General features: G+C 42.4%; 2 protein-coding genes across 2 annotated transcripts; both read right to left on the reverse strand.

Moving 5' to 3' along the window:
* Positions 1-653: 653 nt before the first annotated feature.
* On the reverse strand, positions 654-16746 carry LOC129759972 (calcium-independent phospholipase A2-gamma-like). The gene is made up of 6 exons (XM_055757552.1): positions 16554-16746; positions 16284-16381; positions 15810-16221; positions 15509-15729; positions 6547-6973; positions 654-6491 (listed from the first exon to the last, which is right to left on the reverse strand). Exons 1-6 carry the CDS (start codon positions 16573-16575, stop codon positions 6250-6252), a joined length of 1422 nt encoding a protein of 473 aa, XP_055613527.1. The 5' UTR covers positions 16576-16746; the 3' UTR covers positions 654-6249.
* Positions 16747-17680: 934 nt separating this feature from the next.
* LOC129759974 (Fanconi anemia group I protein-like) lies at positions 17681-22621 on the reverse strand. Its single transcript, XM_055757554.1, has 9 exons — positions 22523-22621; positions 21761-22454; positions 21034-21689; positions 20239-20973; positions 20012-20176; positions 19774-19925; positions 18850-19706; positions 18574-18790; positions 17681-18511 (listed from the first exon to the last, which is right to left on the reverse strand). The coding sequence occupies exons 1-9, from the start codon at positions 22619-22621 to the stop codon at positions 17707-17709; spliced, it is 4380 nt and encodes a 1459-aa protein (XP_055613529.1). The 3' UTR covers positions 17681-17706.
* Between the last annotated feature and the right edge of the window lie 2395 nt (positions 22622-25016).

Below are 25016 nucleotides of genomic sequence, written 5' to 3' on the forward strand. Positions count from 1 at the left end.
TTCATTTAGTTTTTTTTTTCTTTTGGTCTTTCTGTAATTTTAGTAATTCTCCGTTTTTTTGGTGTAAATGTTGTTATTTTTGTTATTATACTCATTCTTGTCAATTTTCACATTTCTTCTCATCAGATCCCGTTTACAGTTTAAGGAATAAGAGTTTAGAATTTAGATCTCATATTCAGAAATATGAATTCCAAACTCCGGTTAATTCAGAATTCAGACTCAGAGCCTGAGCTGAATCTGCATTCAAAACTCAATTAGGAAATCAGAATCAAGACATCTGGTTCAGAATTCAAATCTGAATCTGAATTCAAAATTTAATTAGGAAATCAGAATTCAGAATTGTGGTTCCGAATCCCGAATTCAGGTTCAGAATTCAAATTCAGATTTCAAAATATCAACTCAGATTTTAGGTTCAGAATTCAGTGAGATAATCAAGGATTTTTCTCCAGCAAAAGTGATAGAAATATTTTAACTACCCAACATTAACAAATATTAACTATCAACTTACTTACCGCAATAAATCAACTTACTAATTGACTGCGAAGCTTCTTGTTCCAGGCTATCTCGTAATGCGTTCCCAATTTCGGTCAGCATTCGGCGCGCAAAAGAAAAAAGTAAACACATCAGCTTTTTTACAGAGTTATGTTTATTTCGTTTAGCTGTTTTAGCCTTGATTTCCAATACACATATTAGAAGAGCGGATTTCATCTAGACACAGAGAACGGATTCACATGTGCTGTGAAAAAAGTTTCCGATACACTGAGTTTATCTGCCTGGCCTTGGGCTCTGAAGAAATTATGGAACATATGATGTTTTTTTCTGAAGCAAAACTCCTTTTTTGTTTTTAACCAATATAGAGAAACTGTTGAAGTTGAGACGAAAACCGATCACAGCAATCTTAATTTGAATTTGAATTTATCATAGCAATCATGTCTTTCTCGACTCACTTTAAAAGCAAGCACTAGATTGTAAACTTTATCCATTAGTTAATAAACTGTTAAACTTATAACAAGTTGTGTTCTCAGTTAGTAGTTGTCCATTAGGTTATGGGCCCAGTAATTTGAAGCAATGGCCACGAACGCGAATCCTGGAATCGAGCGTCTAGTAGGACGGGAGAATTGGACCACTTGGAAGTTTGCAGTTCAAACTTACTTGGAAGTCGAGGACCTATGGGAAGCGGTGGAACCGAAAGCGGAACCGGATGGGACAGTGGAAGCGGTTGACTCGATGAAGGACAGGAAAGCCCGAGGCAAAATTATCTTGTTCTTGGCACCCGTGAATTATTACCACGTGCGGGAAGCAGCCACAGCTCGGGAGGTGTGGATGAAGCTTTGTGATGCTTTCGAGGAAACAGGTCTCACGAGGGAAGTGGGATTGCTGTACAAGCTGATTCGGACCGATCTGGAAAGCTGCGGTACGATGGAAAATTACGCCAACCAGATGATATCCACGTGTCACCAATTGACCGAAATTGGTTTCCCCATTCCGGAGAGGTTTGTCGCCCAGCAAACATTTTTGTAGGTATATTTCTCAACAATTTTATTATACGTTTCATATACATTATAGAATGATCGTATGAAACACGAAAAAACAGCATTTACCTACCAAAGTGGAGGCATTATACATACAAATTTTCAACTTCTGGCTAAAGCGATAAGAGTATACGATTTCGACACCATATTCATACATACTGAAAGAATGCAAGAGAGCACAAGTTTTTTTTCTCTCAACGCATGCGAACTGTTGCCAGCGACAATATTTGCTGCCTCTGTCATTGGGCAATTCTTGCAAATAAACCATCTGATTTTTAGCAATCTGGTTGCAATGCTGGTCGCAAAGAGAACAACAAAGCTATTCTCTCTTTTGACCCACGCGAGAGAAAAAAAGGAACGAAATCGTCTTCAAAATCTGCAAACATGGCGGATTTTTTATCATATCCGATTTAAACCATTTAATACGACTTCGAGTAACGATTTTTACGACATTTTATTTGCGTAAGTTAGAAATACGATTCGCAGTAACGTTTTTAATGACTTGAGTCATCATTTGTAATGCGATTTCATGTTTGCTGGGCGGTGTGCTGTTGCTGGCTGGTTTGCCGGAAAGTTTTCAACCAATGGTCATGGCATTGAAAAATTCCGGAACACCGATAACCGGAGATTCGATCAAGACCATTTTGCTGCAGGAGGAGTCGTTGCCAGGGAACAAAACAGCGCTGGTAGCCAAGGGACGTTTCGACAAGAAAAACGGTTACCATGTCAACGCCAAACAGAAAAATACGCATTCCAAGTTAAAGTGTCATCGTTGCAATAAAGTAGGCCATATTGCAAAATTCTGTCCTGCTACGAAGAAAAGCGGCGAGGCGTTTTGTACGGTGCTGTCTGCTTTCCCCCTGGAAAAGACACGTGGTTGGTACCTTGACTCGGGCGCAACGAGGCACATGACGAACAGCATGGAGGTGTTGGAAGAAGTGCGAAGCTCTCACGGGACGGTGGTTGCAGCTAATAACGGTTCGATGCAAATCAAGGCGAGCGGAACGACGAAACTCTACCCGAGGTGTCAAGAGAAACGAACTGCGGTTCCGGTCCATGATGTCCAGTTCATTCCAGAACTATCGGCGAATTTGCTGTCTGTTGTGCAAATTGTGAAACGTGGTTATTCGGTGACGTTCAACAACGAAGGGTGTCGAATTTTGAACCAGGACAAACAGCTTGTGGCAACCGGAAGCATCAAGAACGAATTATTCAAGTTGGACCAGCATGATGTTTCTGGTGTGGCGATGGTTGGTGCTTCGAAAGTGTCGTTGGAAACGTGGCATAAGCGAATGGGTCAACTCGGAGTGGCCAACGTGAAGAAATTGGCCAACGGTGTTGTAGATGGTGTGGTGCTTGAGCCAGGTGATTTCGGTGACTGTGCCACGTGTGCTAAAGGGAAACAGACAAAGCTCCCATTCAGCAAGCAAGGTTCGAGGGCGCAAAAGTTGCTGGAGGTGATTCATTCGGACATCGGCGGTCCGATGGAAGAGTGTTCTCTAGGAGGAAACCGATACTACATCACATTCATCGATGACAAGTCTCGGCGGATTTTCGTTTATTTTCTTAAAACGAAATCGGCTGACGAGGTGCTGAAGTGTTTCAAGGCGTTTCATTCGATGGCAGAACGGCAGTGCGGTCGAAAAATGAAAATTTTGAGGACCGATAACGGCAACGAATACACCAACACCGCGTTCCAGCAGTATCTGAAAGGTTTGGGTGTACGTCATCAGACAACGAACGACTATACTCCTGAGCAGAACGGGCTTGCCGAAAGAGCGAACAGAACCATAGTTGAACGAGCCAGGTGTATGTTGTACGAGGCAAATCTTGACAAGAAGTTTTGGGCCGAAGCAGTGTCGACGGCGGTTTACCTCATCAATAGGTCTCCCACTCGAGGCCATGATTTGACACCGGAAGAGGCATGGAGTGGCAGGAAACCTGATCTATCGCACGTGAGAGTCTTTGGTACGAAGGCAATGGTGCAGGTACCGAAACAAAAGCGCAAGAAGTGGGACCCGAAATCACGTGAGTGCATCCTTGTTGGGGGCAAGGGCTTCCGAATTGTCGATGTGAAAACGAGGTGCATCGAGAAAAGCAGAGAGGTGTCCTTTATCAACGAGGGTTCAAGCGTTCCTGATAATCCAATAACAAATCCTACGACGAGCAACGAGGGTTCAAGCGTTCCAGTTATCCCAGTAACTTTTTCCGAAGACCAGGGCGATGCTGATGATGTTGCTGTCGTTGGTGAACCGGACGATGATGTCGTTTCGGTTAGCGATGTTGAAGAAACCGATTACGAATCTGCAGATGGAAATACTTCAACTGACACCGTAACTGATGTGACCGTGCTCCCTCCGCAAAACAACTCAAATCCACCTTGGTCACAGGTGTTGAGGCGCAGCGGTCGGGAGCACAGACTTCCAGGCAAGTATGCAGATTATCAAATGAAGGGCAAAGGTATTTTCGTTTCCCATTCTTCACAGAACCAACCGATTGTTCCGAGCGCTGGTGCTACCAACAGTGAGCCAGAAGCTGGCTTCAGTGGCACAGCTGCTGTTTCTGGGCGAACTCTGGAGCAGTGTGAGGCACCTAAGACCTACAAAGAAGCGTTGGCCTCACCGTATGCTGCGAACTGGAAGATGGCTATGGATGAAGAACTGGCATCCATCCGAACGAATGGCACCTGGGCGTTGGTTGACCTACCACCTGGCCGAAAAGCGATCGGCTGTAAGTGGGTCTATGCGGTGAAACGAGATGCAGCTGGAAACGTCATCCGGTACAAGGCGCGTCTTGTTGTGCAGGGCTTTAGTCAGCAATTTGGTACGGACTATGAAGAGGTCTTCGCGCCGGTGGTCCGGCAAAATACGTTCCGTACGTTGATGGCGGTGGCAGCGAGACGAAACATGACAGTGAAACAATTCGACATCAAAACGGCTTTTCTCTACGGTGACCTTGAGGAGGAGTTGTTTATGAAGCAGCCGTGTGGGTACACCGTGAAGGGCAGCGAAGGCAAGGTCTGTCGTCTCCAGAAAAGCCTGTACGGACTGAAGCAGGCGGCTCGTTCCTGGAATCAGAAGCTGCACGATGTTTTGGAGAAATCTGGCTATCAACGGTGCAAATCGGATCCATGCTTGTACCGGAAGTGCCACAACAAGCTTTGGTGCTACGTTCTGGTGTACGTGGACGACCTGGTGGTGGCAAGCCAAGATGCTGAGATGATCGACGTTCTAATCGGAATACTTCAGAAGTCCTTCGAAGTGTGCGCTCTGGGTGATATTCACTATTTCCTAGGTCTAGAAATAGAAAAGAAAGGCGGAGATTATTTTCTGAATCAGCGTCGGTACATCAACGAGGTTATTGTCGATAGTGGTTTAGGCGATGCGAAGGTGTCCAAGGTTCCACTTGATCCAGGCTACGTCAAGCAGGCGAATAAAGGTGACCCACTTCCGGACAACAAGGAGTACCAGAAGCTTATTGGTAAGCTTCTCTACGTCGCGGTCAATAGTCGTCCGGACATTGCGACTGCTGTTTCGATCCTGAGCCGGAAAACAAGTAGCCCATCCCAAGTCGACTGGAACGAGCTAAAACGTTTGGTGAGGTATTTGAAAGGGACGATTCAATACCGACTTCGTTTATCCAACTGCAGTGGACCAGAAGGTGTTGTCGGCTACACGGATGCAGATTGGGCCGAGAATCGAGACGATCGAAAGTCCAACAGCGGCTTTGTATTCATGGTGCATGGTGGAACGGTGAGCTGGGCGTACCGAAAACAAACCTGTGTTTCCCTCTCGACGGCTGAAGCGGAATTCATCGCTCTCTCGCAGGCTACACAGGAAGCATTGTGGCTGATGCAACTGATGAGCGATTTGAACGAGGAGGTGAAAGCTGTCTCGATATTTGGTGATAATCAAAGCGCCTTGAAGATCATCGAGTCGGAAAAATTTAGCAGCAGGACTAAGCACATTGCTGCTCGAATTCATTTCACCAGGGACCAGATGAAGCAAGGCGAAATATCATGTATCTACTGTCCATCAGAAAACATGATAGCAGATATTTTGACGAAACCCTTACCGGGTATTAGAATAGACTATTTAGCTAAGGAGATTGGTCTGATTGCTTTCGTCTAGGAGGAGTGTTGAAGTTGAGACGAAAACCGATCACAGCAATCTTAATTTGAATTTGAATTTATCATAGCAATCATGTCTTTCTCGACTCACTATAAAAGCAAGCACTAGGTTGTAAACTTTATCCATTAGTTAATAAACTGTTAAACTTATAACAAGTTGTGTTCTCAGTTAGTAGTTGTCCATTAGAAACAAATAACACTTTTTTTTTCTTCAGATTAATGAAAATGCTGCACGTTTTTTCAACAACATTGGGTTTGTTGGATTGATGTATTCCTGAGTAAAAAACTATGTGAATTAAAGAAAAAGTTCACAAATTTTCCATAAACTTCGTCAAACAAATAAGTGGTTGAATATACATATACAACAACAGCGATAGTCATACTTTAAAAATATTCCAATGTTATGCTTAACTTATTCCTCTTCGAGCGTCACGTTATTCAAAAGTTAAAGATTATATCTAAATACACTCAACGTAATACCTGTCGACATTTCTGGTAAACTGACTGTTTAAAACATAGAAGATAATTACTAGTTCAAATCTCGTTTTCCTGACTAGAAACAGAGGAAGGCAGAGATCAGGGGCGGCTCTATCTGAAGGTGTCTCGTGCGATATCGATCGTCTTTTGGACCACTCCACGGCCCTGGGTCAACAGGTCCGCAACCAGTTCGAATTTGTCCTCGTTACGTTTAAAGTACTCGGCCGTGTCCTGCTCGAGCTGGGCAATCTTCTCCGGACGGACCTCCACCATCGATAGGAATTCGGTAAGGTACGGGTTGAAGCGGAAGTAACGCCCTGGAGGCAGCAAATCACTGAGGATGGTGTGAGTTGCTGGAAAGGACAACGATTGATCAGGGTTTATGAAAGATTAAGGTTGAAATATTACCTTCGGTGTCGGTTGCGGAATCTAGGATGCGCAAGAACTTGGTCTTCCAGGAACTGGAAAGAGCGACCTGGTCCAGCACCTTTCGACTAACTATTTTCTGCCCATCGAACCACTCCCGGTTTCGGGTTCGACCGGTACCAAACGAAACCACACACTGGATCCGCTCGTTTGGCCACAGACATTTGGCCTCGTGGATGGCCACCGTCGTTGGGTTGTTGTACAAGACTCCGCCGTCCTGGTGCAGTTGACCCTCCAGCTGGAAGTCCCCGAAATAGGCTGGAGCAGCCGAGGATGCCCGCACCACTTCCCATAGCCGGGCGTTGTGACTGCCCTGATAGACGGACTGCACATTCAGTGGGAACGCGTAATTCCGGAACACATGGGCGTCGATGTATTTATCACAGATTGTGGTGGAGACGCAACATACCTGAAATTGTCAATGGAGAAGAAGTTGTCATTTGTAATGATATCAAAGCTCATTTGTATTTCTTGTAACAAAATTATTTTTGAAAAATTAAATCTCAATATCCTACAAAAGGATTCCCACTTACTTAAATTTTGGCAAGATTTTCAGCAAATCAAAAAGCTAAAAATCAAGGAGGTACCTATATATTGGCCCAAATCAGCATATATTTGGCTGATATTTGTTCTTACGGTCAAACAACATGATTTCCCCCGAGTTTTGTAGGGAAATTATTGTGTATGTAGGTATGCTGTATTGGTTTTTTTATTTCGAATAAAAACAAAACCAACGCCACGAGCTTCTGAGTCTGCCTATCCTTCGATGTCCTTCTAGATTCCACTCAAGCGCCTCTGTGCAAATCTCGTTTACACCTTTTCGCCAGGTTCCAATACATTTCCACTTACACTGCACAATCTCGATTTCTATCACTCTCTGATGACACAGGCGATGTTACGTTTGAGATCCAGGCTGCCAGCTCGGATGATATTCCGTAGGCAGCGATTTAAAAATACTTGCAGTATTCGCGTCGTTACCGCATATGTGCACCAAGTTTCGTACCCGTACAGCAATAATGATTTGATATTTGAGTTGAATACTCGGATTTTCGTTCGTTGAGGTATCCATCAACTTGGTCTTTCCGACATTGACTTTGAGATCTACTGCGTTGGAGCTTGGGATGGACAAGCTTCTCTGGGACTCCTCGTCGTCTAAGAGCAGCCCAGATGTTTTCGTGGTTCAGTCGGTCAAATGCTCTTTTCGAAATCAACGAACACCAGCAGAAGGGAGTCCTGGGATTCGTTGATTTGTTCCCGTTCGAAGCGTTGTGATGTGGTCCACACATGATCGTCCGGATTGGAATCCAGCTTGTTGCCGTCGAAGTGTAGCGTTGATGTTCTCCTGGATCCTGTTCACGATCACTTTGCAGAGTACTTTGAGAGTTATACAGATCAACGTTATGCCTCGCCAGTTACCGCACTCTGTCAGGTCTCCTTTCTTCGGGACCTTAACGAGGATACCCTGCATCCAGTCGACCGGGAATGTTGCAGTTGCAGTATCCCAGATGTTAGCGAAAAGCCGGTTAAAAATTTGTGCTGACAAGGCAGGGTCGGGTTAAAGCACTTCAGCAAGGATGCAATCGATCCCAGGCGCTTCGTTGGAATTCATGTCATTTAATGCAGTTTCTATTTCATTAATGCGACTTATTGTTAGCGCTTCGAGCTGTATGGGTTCTGTTGGCCATCGCTACTGTGACTCGGAAGAGTTGTTCAAAATGCTCAGTCAAATGTCAAATGTTATGAACGTTGCGTATATCATCATATTCTACACTACACCTACAACTACAGTATGACCCATGAAAAATCAAAAATTTTTAGAGGTCTGTTTTGGATTGTATTTGACGATCTGTATATTTTTTGTGAGCTCAGTTGCATCCTGAGTCGGTGTCCGCGATTTCGAGCCCAAGAGTATCAAACAAAGTTTTATCGGATAAGTTTTTCAATATCTAGCTGTCCGCCAACTGCAACGTTGATATAAAGTCGCGGATGCCATAAAATGGTAAGGTTCTCTCCTTGATGGACCATGTATACGGAAGCTGGGTCGTCATAGGCCATGGTCTGCACGCACTGTTAAAGTGGTAGAATTGGTCAACACGAAAGTGAAGATGTATCCAGTTAAATCAATTCAGAGGCTGGATAAGGGAGCGAATATTTCGAATTCTTTCATGTAACGATTGATCATAAATGCCTTAAATATATCATAAGGCAAAGGCAGAGCGTCATTCACACAACGAATTAAAGCACTGTAAATTGAGCGCTCAAAGCAATTTATGTCTAAATTGAAAACAAGCAGCTGATTGTCGTGCTCTCAGACGTTTCCAATTCACGTACGGATCGTTTCACTCCCCCAAAAGGATTTACTATAAACTCATTTTTGTTGACCATACAATTTGTAAAACTGAAGAAGACTATATAAACTGAAGGAATCAATAAAACAATCAATTCTGGTTTTAGAGCTCGACCCTGTTGGAACTCTCCAGTCAGAACCACCGACTACTCTAACGACACAAGAATATCTTTTTTTCTTGGCCCAACTGGTTCGCTTCCAGTTGGCTACCATATCACATCCTTAAGTTGTGCACGCCGTGCGATGCCCATTGACGGGACCGTTATCAGTTTAATATAAAATCTATAAGGCGAAGCTAACGGACAATTTATACTTTCACCCAAGTGTCTATTCTCTGAAGGCTTCCATCTCTAAGGTGTGAGCTTCAATGTCAAGAGACTTAAATTGCGAAGGTATGCCCAAGATTCAGATCTCCCCTGAAGAGAACGAAGATGGACACATCGAGTCATTTGTTTTTTAATATGTTATGTATTAATATGTTAATGTGTTTCAGTTCAAACAACATAAAAAACATAAATTACGGTGAATAATCTCTTCATAATTTTGTTAATTATTTGTGGATTTTTTTTTTGCTGCTTTAAAAATAGCATTTTCTATAAACAAAATAAAGTATTTCTTCATATATTGAAACAATACTTGGATTTGTAGATAACTAATTACTTATTTATTACTTTAAAGAGAACAATTCAGTAACGTATTGATAGCACGTGGGCCTGGCGAAGAATCACCAATTTTCACTTGTTGATTTGGTATCCACGGTAGCATAAGTCGATGCCTACTGTGGTAACATATCTCCCTCCTTATTTCCAGGACACCAGGAGAGAGTTCAATCTCTCAGGCAGCCTGATGTTCCTCTGGGGACGTCTAGGTGTTGATTCATCTTCGAGGGAAACAAAAGAATTGTTTTGGTCTTCAATGCTAACATCGACATCGTCCAAAGTTGATTCTCCGGCTGGTGGTTGTGGATCATCTTCTTTAGGTTCTGGAACATTTGATGTTCAAGATGGTTGGCTTGACCGGGCTTGAAGTCCAAACATATCGACCAATATGTTTAATGGTGTAGGCTGTCTCTCCGAAGTACTTGCATCGCCCGGATACCGAAGCTTGACCTGGTCGACGTGTGAACGTATCAGCTTCCTCCTGCCATGATGCTCTTCCAATAGGATGTTGAAGTTTACTTTGGCCAATCACTTCAAGAATCTTTCCATAAACCCACTTCCAAAACGAATTGTTGCGATATAGTTTGGCATACACCGCAGCACCAGTTGTTAGTTTGTGTGGTCGTGGTTCCTGGTCTGCTTTCGAATGTCTCTGTTGGTCTGATTGGTCTGATTCAGAATAGTTCTGATTTTCCTGCCAATCATGAGCTCAGCTGGAGTGGAACTATTCAGGACACAGCTTGGAGTTGATCGGTAAACTTGCAGGAACGTTTGAAGTGATTCTGGATGTTTTACCAGTCGTTGACTTTCAGCAAAGTTCTCTTGAGGGAATCCACGAACCTTTCAGCCTGACCGTTTGATTGTGGATGATAAGGCAAAATCCGCAGATATTGAATACCGTTCCTCCGGCTGAAATTTTTTTGAATTGTTTCGAAATGAATTGCTGATTTTATGCTGATTTTATTGTGCAGATCTCGGGCCATCTTGAATGGGCATCCACCACAACCAGGAAGTTGAGACCTTTGAATTGTGTTGCTGGCCACGGTTGAGGAGGAGTCTTCGGTGGGGATTTGGCATGAACAGCACACATTTCACATTTCCTTACAAACGTTGAGATGTCGTCGTCGATTTTGGCCAGTAAACGTGACTTCGGGCTAGGGCTTTCATCCGTTCCATTCCCGGATGACCTCGATGAAGTTGCTTCAGAATCCGTTGATGGTAGAATTCTGGGATGACTAACCGATTCGACATCATGATGCAGTTCTTGATGATTGCGAGAGCATCACTGCTGGGTTAACAATTTCGTAGATGTTTGATGGTCAACCGTTTTCGATGAATTGACTGACTTGCTGAAGAACGTGGCACTTCAGTGTTGCGTTGGTTACCATTTTGAATGTGATGGGAACCGAACTGATGACTTCTTGAAGCGGAATCTCCACATCTTCTTCTAGCTGGACCGATGCAATGAAAAACTCTTCGACTGGTTTTGAGTGTTTGTCGATAAGGCGGGAAAGGACGTCTGCGTAGCCAAACTGAGATGTGGACACGTACTGAATCTCAAAATCGTAGCATAGCAGTGCTAGAGCCCACCGCTGCAGTCTGTTTGCCGTGTGAACTGGAATGCCTTTCTTGGAATCAAATATTCGGAAAAGGGGTTGGTGATCCGTTTGCAACAGGAACCTGCGACCAAGGAGCATTCGATGAAATTTGGTCACTGCGAATACCAAAGCGAGTCCTTCCTTTTCGATTTGCCCATACTGTCTCTCGGCTTGAGTGAGAGATCGAGAAGCATGAGCAACAGCTTTGAATGCACCGTTTGGGAATTTGTGAAGGATGCAAGCTCCGATTCAAGTTTAAGATGCGTCTGCTGCTACGATGATTTCAAGGTTAGGATCGTAGTGAGTGAGCATCAAGTCGGACTGTAGAACTTCTTTGAACCGTCGGAAAGACCTCTGGCAATCTTGATTCCACTCAAATCTGACATCTTGTTTCAGCAGAACATCAAGCGGTCGGCGTAGCGTGTGCATTTCGCGCACAAACTTCGCATAAAAATTCATTGCACCAAGAAAAGAACGAAGGGTACTCACATCGGTTGGATCGGGACGAAGACCTGAAGCGTTGAAAATGTGCCCAAGGTATCGAATTTACCGCTGCATGAGATTGCATTTTTCCTCTCTCAGGTGGAAACCGTAGTCCTGCAATCGCATAAACAATCCATCCAGAATGCTCCGATGTTCCTCTTCGTTTCGGCTGTAGACCAGAATATCGTCCAGGAAAGAATCGACACCTTTCCGACCGGTTATCATGGTGTTCATCAGCTGCTGAAAGGCTCCCGGAGCTGACTTGACCACAGGCGCGAGCCGGTTGAAACGGAACAATCCACGATGCGTGTTGATGGTCAAAAGCTGCTTCGAATCGTTGTCAACCTCAACTTGCGAATATGCGTCGCTGAGATCAATGATACTGAAGAATCTGCATCCGTTGCTTGCTGAAGATATCATCGGGAATTGGAAGTGGGATAGTTGTTCGGTTCCAATGCAGCGTTCAAACCGGTTGAGTAATCGGCACAAATTCGGATTCGTCCTCCTGGTTTCTTGACAGCCACAATTGGAGCCGCCCACTGGGAAAATTCCACAGGCTCGATGATGTTGAGAGTTTCTGCAAGCGTTCTAGTTAAAAATCGATTTTCTCAAGGGAGGTGAATGGCACTGGACGTTTCGGCTTGAAAACAGGTTGAGCGTTGGGCTTGAGGTACAATCGAACCTTCGTCTTCGTACAGTGACCCAGGGTAGATTTGAAAACCTCAGGAAACTTAGCTTTGTATCGCTGGATGAAGTTTGAAGATTCGAGTTGGACTTGATTGCATATCGCTGATAATGGTTTGTCCCAAAGCTCAAACAGGTCAATCCATTCCAGACCAAAAGGTCCAGACGATTGTCGGTAACGTAATAGATCGCTGTTTTCTTGATGTCTCCTAGTGTCACTTCAGCTTGAGCCTCACCCAGAATATGAAGGGGCTTACCTGAAGCTGTCGTGGCGGTGCGTGTTGTTGCTGAAAGTGCTGATGATCCGACTTTCTTGCTCCTTTGATGTTTCGAAATGATGGTGATGTCTGCTGCTGTGTCGAACTGAAGTGTTGCTGCAGAACCATCGATGAGAACGGTAAGAAACTTCCGGCTGGACACGCAGTTGATGTTGTTTTCAGCAAAAACACCTTTCACTGATAGCTTCTTGAAAACCTTGCCTTTTGATTGCGGTTTCGGATTGTAGCAATCACAATAACCTTCCTTGTGTCCGGACAAAATGCATTCCGCCGCACTGCCAGCATGGAGTCTTTGGGTTGGTTGAAGTCTTGATGGGTTTTGAATGTGAACGAGATGGTTTGACTGGAAACTTTTTCTGCTTGACTGTGCAGACAGAAGTCACCTGTTGATGTTGTTCAACCATCGCCGTGTCGTGCTTCAAATTTTGCAGTCGTTGAGCATCCTTGACCAGAATTTCGAGACACATTCGTCTTCCGGACCTGTTGCTTCCAATTTGGACAGTAGCCTCGTTCGTATGTCTGCATCTTTCGTTGATTGCAGACCGCAGATGAAAATGAGGCTTTTGAATTGGTCCGCCGTTAAGTTGGCCAATTCGAAATCCTCGCAGGCTTTGTTCACCATCCCAGCGTAGCGTGATGATTTGGTGATCAGCATCGTTTTTCCGCAGTTGAAAACACTTGTAGCGTTTGCTGAAGAGCGAAATCCGGGTACTGAAGAGTTCGTGAGTTTGGTGACCGTTTCTTCGAAGGAAAACTCACGGGGGTGCTTGGGAAGGACGAAATTGGCGTACTTTTCATGGACGTTCACGCTGAGGCTTCGAAGAAGAAGGCGAACTTTTGCTGAATCGTCCAATTTAGCGCCGTTTCGTAGAAAAAAATCTTCATACTTCCGGTACCAACGGTCGAAAACAAGACCGTTTTCCGGATTGTAGATGAATTGACGAATGTTGGAGGCCAGAGATTCAATTATGAATTCCGGGCTGCTGGACTTGGGAGAACTGGAACCTTCTTAAATGACGAATCGCTCCAGTATTTGCATGAGCCTAGCGTTCTGCTCCGCCATTTGCTGATTCTGTCACATGATAGTCTGGAAAACTTCTTGAGTTGTTGCCATCTGGATTGCGTGGGTGATTTACTCGTCGCCAATAAAATACCATCAAGACGCCATTCACCGCCCAGTTAAGCGGTTTTTCAACTTCAAACATGTGTAATAAAAAAACGACGGCAGATTTTTATTCGCTTTCTTTTCCAATACATCCCAAAACTGCTCTACTTTAAATAAAAAATTTTGTGGAATGCGAAAAATGTACGCTTTTCAAAATAATTAACTAAACTTTGGGGTTTTCAACTGGCCCTATTACCGCCCACTCGACTTTTTCGGGTATCGATAATGTTTTCTTAAGGAAAAACTATCTGAACAACACGGAAACTGTTCTTTTTAGTATTTTCTATACAACGAGATGTCAAAACCATATTTTGGCTCTTTAGAGAATACATTTTGTGAAAAATTTTCCGCAAATTTAGAACAAATTTTAACAAAGTGCGTTGGCTGACAAAATGATGATTCCCGGCAAACAACCTCAAGTAACCGGTTACTTTCAGCGATAAAACATCATTTTCTAACATAATCAAACTAAATGCTTCTTACAATTTACACATTTGACACAATACATGCGTTAAAAACAAAGAAATTGTGCGTGACCGTTCATTAGGAACCCACACTTTTTTTTATACACCAATTACCGCCCATCACTAAACGCTTCAAAAAACAACAACTATTGAAACAATCGAAAATTTTTTGATGCAAATCTATTCTACGAAAATAAAACTATCGTTTCAAGTCGATTTTAGGTCCAATAGGTACTATCTAGTAAACAAAAACCCTTTTTGCCCTAGGAGTACAGTAATGCTTAGTTCGCTAACAGGCGTCGAATTCAATAATTTGACCGGAAACGAAAAATCAAATATTTTATTTCTGGCTATAGTTAGCATAATTAAGTGATGTTTTTTCAGTGAAATGGTCGAACAATGATGCCGACACAGAACACAGGTCTTATATTTGGAGAAAACATTCCAGTTTATTTCAAAATACACACAAAAGGGTGATTTTGGGCGGTAAATGGTGTCTGGGCGGTGAATGGCGTCTTGATGGTATTTCTTTATATATTGAAACAATACTTGGATTTGTAGATAACTAATTACTACTGAGAATGCCGGACGACTGTCCTGCAAAACAGGTGTTCGCTACGAATTCGGTAGGAACAAGACGAGCGGGGGCGCAACGAGCGAGGTGGTTAGACCAAGTGGAGCGTGATCTGGCGAACGTGGGGTGCCCGAGAAATTGGAGAACGGTTGCTATGAATCGAGTGAATAATAGGAATTATGTTCGTCGAGTTATGTCGTGAGACGGTATACTATGTAAATAAAATAAAAATTAATTACTACTTATTTATTACTTTTAAGAGTAGCGTGTTGATAGCACGTAGGCCTGACGAAGAATGACCAATTTTCACTTGTTGATTTGGTATCCAAATGTATGATTTTTTAAGTTCAATTTAACTAGTAAGTATAATTTAAAAGATATGCATCTCAAATTTGCGATTCACTGAATTTCCTCCAACACATGAAAAATAATCATATTGATTGCATACATGCAGGCGATACCTATTCATAGTGGATATGGTTCACCTCCGAAAATCGCCTTCAGTTTCTCATACAAATTAAAAGGACCTCAATGTTGACATGCTCAAGTCAGTTAAAAAAATCAAGCTTAAACATACATTTAAAATATAATCGTTGATAATAATTTAAAAAAAACTTATTCTATTGGGTATCAGAAAAAGAAAAGAAATAATTGGAACACGAAAACGGACAAGAAAAACGCACAGAACTTACCTTTGGGCAATGGGTCGACTTGGAGGTATCGATGATTCGAGCATGGCTGATGTATCGCTTCAGCAGCGTCTCCCACAGTTCGGCATCGTAATAGGCGTGCGTTGAAACCAGCCGGGAGGCTCCCGTTATCTTGTCCAGCGTCGACGGTTTGTGGAACATTTCAACGCTAATGTTCTTGTACCGCCGAATGCCTTCGTCCATGGTGAGCTCTTTCTCGCCAGCTTGGGTGGTGGGACGAAAATGAGAGTTGCGTTTTTTTTAAATAAACAGATCGTTTATCGATTAGCTTGAGCATACTTACCTAAAGCACACACCAGAATGGCCCCAGTCGATACGCCACAAACCATATCGAACAGGTCAAATATCTTTTTGCCGGTTAACTTTTCAAGACGTCTCAACAGCTCCATAATGATGATTCCCCGGACTCCACCTCCATCGAGGCTGAGAATTCGAAGACCAGGGCCCGGTGGTGGAGGAACGTAACCCAGAAGGGCCAAGCCGAGGCGTGCTTGCTCCACTATTTGCTGATCAGTGCCCTGCTCAAGTATTCGTAGTAAATCGATGGCTCCTTCCTCGATGGCAAAAGCCTTCTCCGATGGGGATTGCTCCAGCTTGGAGACCAAATCATGTAAAACCTGCCGTTGTCGTTCGATGGGAATGGCCTTCCGGCGGAGATCCAAAATAGCATGTCGCGTTTGGGATTGGTTCGAGCGCTAGAAAAAGCAAGGGATGTTAAGATTTTTATGAAAATTATGTAATTGATACTGAGTTTTACCTTTGGTTGTCTTTGAAGTACTTGATCCTGGTGTTCAGGAATTGTTTCAGCTGCCGAAATGAAACGCAACTTGCTGGCAACTATTGGCAATCGGCTGCCTGTGTTCGTATGCAACACAAAAATAGAGAACCTTATCAGTTATCAGAACCGCACACATCTCTAAAACGCTTTGTTACAGCTTGGAACTATCTTATCGTTAGAAGTTAATTGTGCACAAAGAAAACCTTTGATATGAACAAATCAAAAGAAACTAGTTTATCGAATACAAACCAATTGATTTCCAGGCGTTCATGATTTTTTCACTCACTATCAGCCCGTTCACCCCCGGAAATGGACAGTGGCATATTTTTAGCAAGCGAAATGTGAAACTTTTGCGATAAACAAGAATGAAAAATGCTCCACATAAATACACGTAATATCACGCCACCTCGGCTGATTTTGTTATGTTGACAGTGAAAATTTTGCTGCTTTTGCTTGCTCTTAAAAAGCAATGTTTACGTTTTCGTTGATCGCCTCTTTTGTTGTTTTCTTTTGTGGGTGGAAGGCGAGTGGGTGGAGTTTTATGTTGGGTGGGTGGGAAAACGGTCGAGCACAACAAAACCCAAAAAATTCAGCCCGGTTCACACTCAAGAAGGGAGTTCATCTGACACTGAACATAATCGTGGGACTTTTTTTTATCCAGTGTTGTACTCCATATCAATTGATAATAAATTAATTGAAATTTAATTAGTTGATAAGAGATCCAGTGGTGAATTGAGAGTTTTGATCATATTAGTTGAACCAAAGACACGAACCGAAATAGACTGGACATATGGCGTATTTTTTTTTGATTCCGGATTTGGCTCTAGAACCGTCAGAATAAAAAAGCAAGTTTCGGGTTTCGAGTTATTCCATACGTAGGTGTGCGTGAGAACGAGCGCAATGTTTACATGCAGCTGTCATTTTGTTCTCCCTTCTGGATTTCTTCATTCGGTTCTTCACATCCGGATTGCCGTTTTTTGTGTCCGGATTGCACTGGACTGCAGATAATACGATTTTGCTTGGCTGAGAGGTTCAAAATCGCGGCAATAATCATTTGCCCGTTCATTATTACACTGTTTTGTTTTCAGCCAAAAACAGCTGTTTAATGTTTTGACAACAACGTTGAGAGTATTGGTGAACTTCTCGCAAAACTGACTTTTTTCTCAGGGCGACTCCGTCCCTTTTTCGAGCGAACCTAGGTTGCCTCTCGAGCAATAAATGAGCACGATGACAGCAGTTAGAGCGAACCTAGGTTGCCTTTAGTTTGCCTCCAGGTGAAAAAAAATACGTTAATAGTAAAGGCAGTGATAAAATTTAAATATCACCTTCACCTATTATAGTAAATTGCAGTAATTTATTCAGAAATTACTGGGTTAAGATTCTAGGATTTATTCTCCACAGGTTAAAGTTTCTTGCTTCGTCGGCTTGGGCCCAAAGTTCGCGAAGTAGACGCCACAACCGGTGCAACTGCATTTATCACTTCCAGTGCCTGTTTGTTAATTCTGGGCGAGTCTCCTTTTTTCTTTACCAAACGTCGCTTCTTAGTCTCCGGGGGTCTCGACTCTGAGGAGACGTTTTCCGAGCCTTCCTTAGCTGCTTCGATGATTCGTTTCTTCTTGGAGCGCTTTCTGCTTTTTGCATTCAGCAGCGCTAGGTTTTTCAAAGCCACGTTTTCATTGCCAACATCCGAAAGATCGTTGTTCGATTCTTGCTCTTCGATCTGCGATTCTTCTACACCAACCGATTCTACGGTACCGAGCGCAACGGACGAACTAGATTGCCTCACCAGCGGTTCAATTTCTTCTTCTTCGTGTGTGTCTAGATCAGCAAGATCACCGAATTCCGAACTGACATCGTCAGGTCTTCCGTCGCAAACTTTTTTGATGGCTTCAACCAGTGCTGGTTCTTTGATGCGGAAGTCCCGCACCGTTCCCATGTGCAGCAGATAGGTTAGATCTTTCTTGGTCTTTTTGCTTAGCAACAGTACGAATTTATTGAACGTTTCAATGCGGAAAACAACCTTTGGGATGAGCTTCGTTTGACGAAGTACTTTTTCGCGATTTTTCTTGGCATTGTTGGTTGTTTTGGGATTGTCGATTTCCTCGTCCTGTTCTTGGGCTTGACCTAGGATATTTTCTTCGATAAACGGAAATAGGTTGTAGATTCGTACAGCCAGAGGTTTTGAAGATTTGATAACCAAATTAAACCTGTTGTTAGAAAAAAATATCAATCATCTATCAAGTTTGGACTACGTCTGAAAACAACTTACTTGGTCGAGTCATGAGATACGGGAACGACTGGATGACGTGCCAAAAAATGTTTGGTCAAATTTGTCAAACAACAGTAAATACTGATGAGCAGTTTCAGTAAAGAATCCATGCACGTTCCGAGAGGAAGTTGAGTGTTGGCTAGATGTGTCGCAACCGACATTATATGAACCAACTGGGAACACATGGATCGTTCAATTGATTTAAGTTGGTGTAGATCTGAAAATGTTTTAAAATCATATTATAAGAAAATTGATTGTTCTAAAAATAATACTCACATTCATCGTTATCACCTAAGCCAAAGGATTTCAACCGACCGAGAACACTGTTGGTGCGCAGAATGAAATGTTCAACATCGTCCAACTGTTGTTTCGTTACATTGCACAAAGCTATAAGTGCAGATTCAACCGTCAGAGAGCTGATTGATTTTAGAGAAAACCCTGGCGCTAATTCATCTTCTTCTATCTGTCCGAACTTTTTCTCTACTAAAATAGCGACGGTATCGAAATAGGCACCAGTCTGTGTTCTGAGCCGCAGTTCAAACAGAATCCGATGCACAATTCCTAGGGACTTTAGTTTGAGCTTGGTGTTTGAACAGAAGTTCTGCAGCCAATTGTATGCGCAATTCAGATGTTCCAATTCCATAGCCTCTGACTGATACAGAATTTCCAAGCTAAGAAACAGATTGTGTATAATTTTTTCACCAACGGCTTCAGATTCCGCGCCATCCTCAAAGTATTTATCGACGATATTATGCAAACCGTTTAGCAAGTCAGACTTGAATGTTCCTCCAAGGGTGCAGCTTATAATCCGGAGAAAATCGGAAAACTTGCGCTCGTAAATCGACAGTGTTGTCAGGAGCGCCTGCCTAAATGCTTCACCTCCCACCAAGGCCACCTGACTATTGCCACTGGTGCAAAGATCGTTCGTTTTACGAACGCAACGATCAAACACAGTTTTGGCGCACTCGCACAGGTGATTGAATATCCGTTTGCTGTGCTTAATCTGCCAGTACTCTGGGGTGTTACGCAGGGCTTCCAGCTTATCGGCGGCTACTTTGAGCACAAATCGAATGAAATCGTAATTGGTTCTAAGGTTCTGCAGGTGCTCCTCTGATCCGTAAACGTTTGAATCGCTAAAAAAAATTAAGGAAATAAGAGTTGAAGTTGTTAACGTTCCACGTTAAAGGTAGTCCATCTTACTCGAAAACAATCTTCAGCAGCCGTTCAGTGGTTGACAAATCCCAAACATTTTCCGGTTTGAAAGACATCGCTTTTGCTGAATGGGTTCCGCCTGCTGTCGGTGCTATTGTTTCGTTGTTCGATTTTTTGCCGCCCTTTTTCGGTTCCATTTTCTGTGAAACATAGCGAGATATGAATATCCTTACACCCCTTAGCTTTTTTTCATGATTAATTCAAGAAAAATACACGATTTTCTCACCTTAATTTTTTCGTAGCTGCTCTGGTGATGTTTGAACAATTTTAATAGATTTTTCAGTTGATCGTTATCTGTTTTGGCAGTCCAAATGCAGTACGACATACCAGCTTCAACAACGTTTAGATAGTGAGACCCAATTATGACTGTTTTTGGATCCAAGGTGCCAATCTTTTGAAAACAAATGACTTATTAATATGAATTTCAATTCATAATTCAAACTAGGTACTTACAATGCCAAGTTTATCCAAAGAAATGGTATCGATTCTCTGGACAATATCTTTCAGCAATTTTCTAACGGTATCGTTGTCGTGTTGAACATCGTGCTGGTCACATAAAACTAAACACTGCACCATAAAAGTCGTCAGTTTGCCGATGTTATCGAAAACCTCCAGCTGTTGCAAAGACTGCTCGGCTCCCCCGGACAAATCCTCGCTTGCGTCTGCCTTATAACGAACACATCTTTCGAAATCGATCTCCAAATCTCCGTCCAAGGATTCACTAAAGTAACCGCAAAAGTGCCAATCAATAAACTGCAGCACGTGCGGTAAAAGTTTAGCGTTGAATTCTACAGCCCGACCTAAACTTTCGTACAATAGCTCTCGGATTTCCAACGATTGCGTGAAGCATCCCCGGAGAACGCCCAAAATCTCCAGTGCCAACATATCGAAGTGTAGATCCGGGTTGTCAGCTCGCCCTAGTGTCGATTGTGACATGAGAGACATGCCACTGATCGACAGCTGAGTCATGTTCCCAAACGAAGCACTCAAAACCGTACGCCGTGAGTTGTTGTTCTTGAGTTGTTTCAATAAGGCACAGAAGCCAAACACTCCCATCATACGGGTGTTGGTTTCGCTGCGATGCATTGCTTTCCTCAGTACATCGATAAACGCATCTCGAATTCTGTGCGAAATCCGGATCAACGGGAAGATAAATGTCATGATCCTCATTGAATGGAGACCGTCAATCTAGAAAAGATTTTTTTTTTATTGAAAAATAAAATTAAACTTATTTTAAAAAAAGCCTACCAACAGTAGATACTCTAAAATATAATTCATAGAAGAGTTGCATTCCGAAAGTGTGAGCGTGCTCGTTAGGCTCAGCGTGATCAAACATTCGGAAAACTGCACCGCTTCCAGGTCCGCGAAAAGGTACTGCTTCAGTTTGGCCACGATGCCAGTTCCAAAGATGAAACGTTTCTTCACAAAATTCTGCAAAAATGCAATAGCCAACATGTGCAATTTCGGTTGCTTCTTGGCAATCAACAGTCCGAATGCCAGATGGATTACACCCGGCGTAACCACTTCCATTCCTTCTTGGCTGTGTTCGGTTAAAATAAATAAGATTCTCTCAACGTCCGGTACGGAACCAGCTTCTATACGGCCCCGACACCAAGCCGATCGCCGGCAGAGTTCCTTCTCGAGTTCGTTCTCGTTTATGAGACGCACCAAAAATGTCATCACTTGAGAAGAGACAACTTTTGTTGTGTCCGGCGTTCGATTGATCTTGCTCATGGCAACCAGAGCACTCAATACAAAAGGAGTCAGCAAAAACTCTGGCATGCTTTGGAACGTTTTGAACATAGCTACTACTTGTGATTCGTCCAAGCGAAATTCGGAAACGTTCGATAGGTGGTAGAGGACGGTTTCTTCCGCTTCGCGTACTTCTTTATCCGACAGTGGTTCTGCAATTTAAGAATTTAAATTTTTTATAGAAGTTTGTTAAAAGTTTAATTACAAGATCAAGTTTACCCACCGATGCTATCGAAATCCGTACTATCACCGCCTTCATTCGAGAGCATCTTCTTGTAATAGTGCTTGTGAAAATATTTCTGTAGCGAATAAATCGGAAGTACCAGCAAATTCGGATACTTCAGGCAAAGATGAAACAGCTGAAAAGCGAGCGTTGGTATTTCCAGTGGTTCTAGTCCGCGAATGGCGTCACAGACTTTTCCAACGACTAGTCCTGTTTCATCTCGACTCAACGTCACCTCTCGAAACATGGCCGTGTAGGGCGTCAGAATTCCATTGTGTATCTTCATTTTGAGCAGATCATCCAGCACTTTTTTGCGGTACTCTTCCCCGGTCAGAATAAACCCATTGGCGCTAAACTTGCCAACCTGTTCCTGAAGCAGTTTCAGCACATCCGGGAAAATATCCTTCCACCCCAAGCACTTTGGATCCCCGGCTCGTATCGAATCCACACAGTATTCCATGGTCTCGACTAGCTGCTCGGCGGAAAACTTTGGGAGTTCCAGCACCAATCGGGACACAATATCGAAAACGGTTTTCGTTGGGAATTCCTTCTTGTTCAGGTGATGCAGAACGGCCAGCGATACTTGGAACCGCTTGGTTTGACATTTGCTCGAATAGGCCAACCCAACGTGGACAAAGTGCCACAGGTTGAACCCATCGTTGTCCCCCACATTGGAAACCACCAGGTCCGTTAACTTAAAATTTTAAATAAAGTTTTCATCCTGATAACATAACAAGAAAAACATTGGAATGTTATAGGTACCTCTTTGTTCGGAATCCTTTCCAGTATCTCCTTCATCTCATCGTTTTTCTTTTGCTGACCAAGTTTGATGATTGCGGCAGCGACGTTTGGTGGAGGCATTTTTCAGCTATCCTAAAGTACCAATTTTATGACACGAAAATTCACGAAAACATCACTAATTGGGACCAGAAACCGGCGTATTTTGAATTTTTTTTTCGCACGCCCGCTATCACGCGAATAAAAACGAATGAATACTGAGGCGTTACGTGAACCTTTTGCGCGCTTCGCGCATAACGGTGTTTTGTTTTAGTTTTCCGTTTCCTATTCAGCTTGATTTTCGCTACACTGCGCGAAAAACAGTAGAACGTGCGGTAAAATTATAATTAATACTAGCTGATTTTACCCGGCCTTGCACGGGTTCAAATATATAAATCGAAATGAGTCGTTTGACTTTTTGAAATTTTGAAAGCTTTTTGTTCATCATCATAACAAATTGGACCATGTTTGGCCATGTGAGCTTTGTAAGTTTTGTTAGTCTTATTAAAGATTTCATTGGTATTATTAGCAAAGTTTATCGCTTTCATATTATTGAATAACTAATAGTTTTTAGGTTTGCTAATAGAAATTTGAAATAATTTCCCTTGAATGCTTATCCATTCTATCACGAAAAATTTTTCAATCTAAGGTTGCCCGGATTTACCCGGATTTGCTAGAACATTTGAATCAAAATTTAAGGTACATCCGATCTGGCCCGGTTTCCCAGATTTTGTTGCAAAAAGCCCGGATTTATTCACATCATTTTTAAAACAAAACATAAACTGAGATTTTATAACTTTTTTCATTTTTACGTTCAAAAGAAGTTTTAAATGGCAAGTTTTAGAAATAATCATGACTCGTATTTGGAAGCTTGATATACAATTTGAAATCTGCTGATGCGGTTTGTTGAAATAAAAATATATTTTTCGTTATTTTTACTGAATAATTCCGCGGTTTTGACCAAGTTTGCCCGTATATTGCCAGGATATCGAATTGAACATTTTGAAATCAAATGCTGGATTTGTCCGGTCTCGATACGGCAATTCTGGCAACCTTATTTTACACTCATCTTTTTTAGGAAGCTTGAATTGAATTACCCTTTTTTAATCAAATGATTACTATTTTTTAATCATTTCCATGGGTGGATCTAGTGAAAATCCAATGCATTAAGATTGTAAACAAATAAAAACGACCTCTTTTCAAGATCTACCCGTAGAATGGAATACCTATTTCAGTTTTATTTTGTACTTAGAAATTTCTTCATAGATTTCCGCTGAAACCTCATAAAAGACTTGATCTGCATGTTTTCAACGTGCTTTTTTTAGTTCACGGCACGGCACACGGCAATCAAAGTGTAGAGGTCACAGCCTTGAACTTACAATCTTCAGTTTTATTAATTTTTTCCCTATGAGAAGTTCCGAAAATATGAAAATGGTTGGTTCCTAAAAGCTGGAACATTAGTTTTCAGTCCAAAAAGTTATTCAACTGAAGAAGTCAATTCATATAATGAACTAATATCACAGACTAATACAGACAGGACACTCTTTTCCAGTTTTTCGCAAGATTTATGGGCAATGTCGGCACCAGAGGCGCATCGATCGCACAAAAGATATCTAAACTAGCGATGCAATTTTGGTCAAATTTAAAGCTGAAAATTCAAGTTGCTATGGATCGTTTGTTATTGTTTGTTTGATAGAGAAAAGTTAACTAAGCAGAAAAAACAGGATACATCTTTTTGAGAGCAGCAGCAGTCCTCTGACCGAGGCCAAACAACGCAGCAAAGTTCGGAATAGTTTTTTTCGGTTGTTGAAGCAGAAAAAAAGGTTTTTATCTGTTAATGATTAAGTGTTCAAATTATTCATAATAAATTTCTTTCCAGCTTTTTGATTCCAGTCACATTGAGAAACAGTCTCTGCCAAGCACTTCCGGGAGCTTAAAATTTTATCGGGTAATCCGGAGATCATCGCGTGGACCACCAGAAAGCTCAGTCAGAAAAATGGCTCAGTTAACAAAAGCCGCTATTCTACTGGATCCGGATTTGTTATACAGGGCCTGCCAGCTATGTTTAGAACCTAATTATATTAATTTCTAAAGAGTAATGGCAAGGAAGGTGCGGTCTCTGGAAGTGTTATGGACCTGTACGTTCATATTATAATTTGTTGACCCTTTGCCTACCGAAACTGTGCACCCGAATAGCAAAGACCATGATATTTAAGATAACCGAACAGTGATTTTCAGTTTAAGAGCAAACGCACCAATAAGTGAGTATACGCGGCCCGGTTTTGCTCATTTCAGCGGACCGGTTTTAGGATACACACTCTTTCGCGCACCGGGCGGTAGCATAATTATATTTTCAAATTTAGCATTGCACTGAGAAAACTTTTGAAGAAAATCTTAATCTTAAATTAATACGGACCGAGTAAATTTTCGGAGTCGTCAGTTTTTTTGCTAAAATTTCGATTAATGTTTTGCTTAAAAG

Source organism: Uranotaenia lowii, unplaced genomic scaffold, assembly GCF_029784155.1.
Source record: "Uranotaenia lowii strain MFRU-FL unplaced genomic scaffold, ASM2978415v1 HiC_scaffold_351, whole genome shotgun sequence".
Classification (NCBI taxonomy): Eukaryota; Metazoa; Arthropoda; class Insecta; order Diptera; family Culicidae; genus Uranotaenia; species Uranotaenia lowii.

Excerpts from the sequence above, each read along its gene's own strand:
- LOC129759972 (XM_055757552.1), bottom strand. The coding sequence starts at position 16,575 with ATGAACGCCTGGAAATCAATTG. Across the intron at positions 15,730-15,809 it reads CATTCTGGTGTGTGCTTTAG|CTGGCGAGAAAGAGCTCACC; the intron begins GTAAGTATGCTC and ends CCACCACCCAAG. Across the intron at positions 6,974-15,508 it reads AGTCGACCCATTGCCCAAAG|GTATGTTGCGTCTCCACCAC; the intron begins GTAAGTTCTGTG and ends TGACAATTTCAG.
- LOC129759974 (XM_055757554.1), bottom strand. The coding sequence starts at position 22,621 with ATGCCTCCACCAAACGTCGCTGCCGCAATCATCAAACTTGGTCAGCAA. Across the intron at positions 19,707-19,773 it reads CTGCTGAAGATTGTTTTCGA|CGATTCAAACGTTTACGGAT; the intron begins GTAAGATGGACT and ends AATTTTTTTTAG. Across the intron at positions 18,512-18,573 it reads GTATCTCATGACTCGACCAA|GTTTAATTTGGTTATCAAAT; the intron begins GTAAGTTGTTTT and ends TTCTAACAACAG.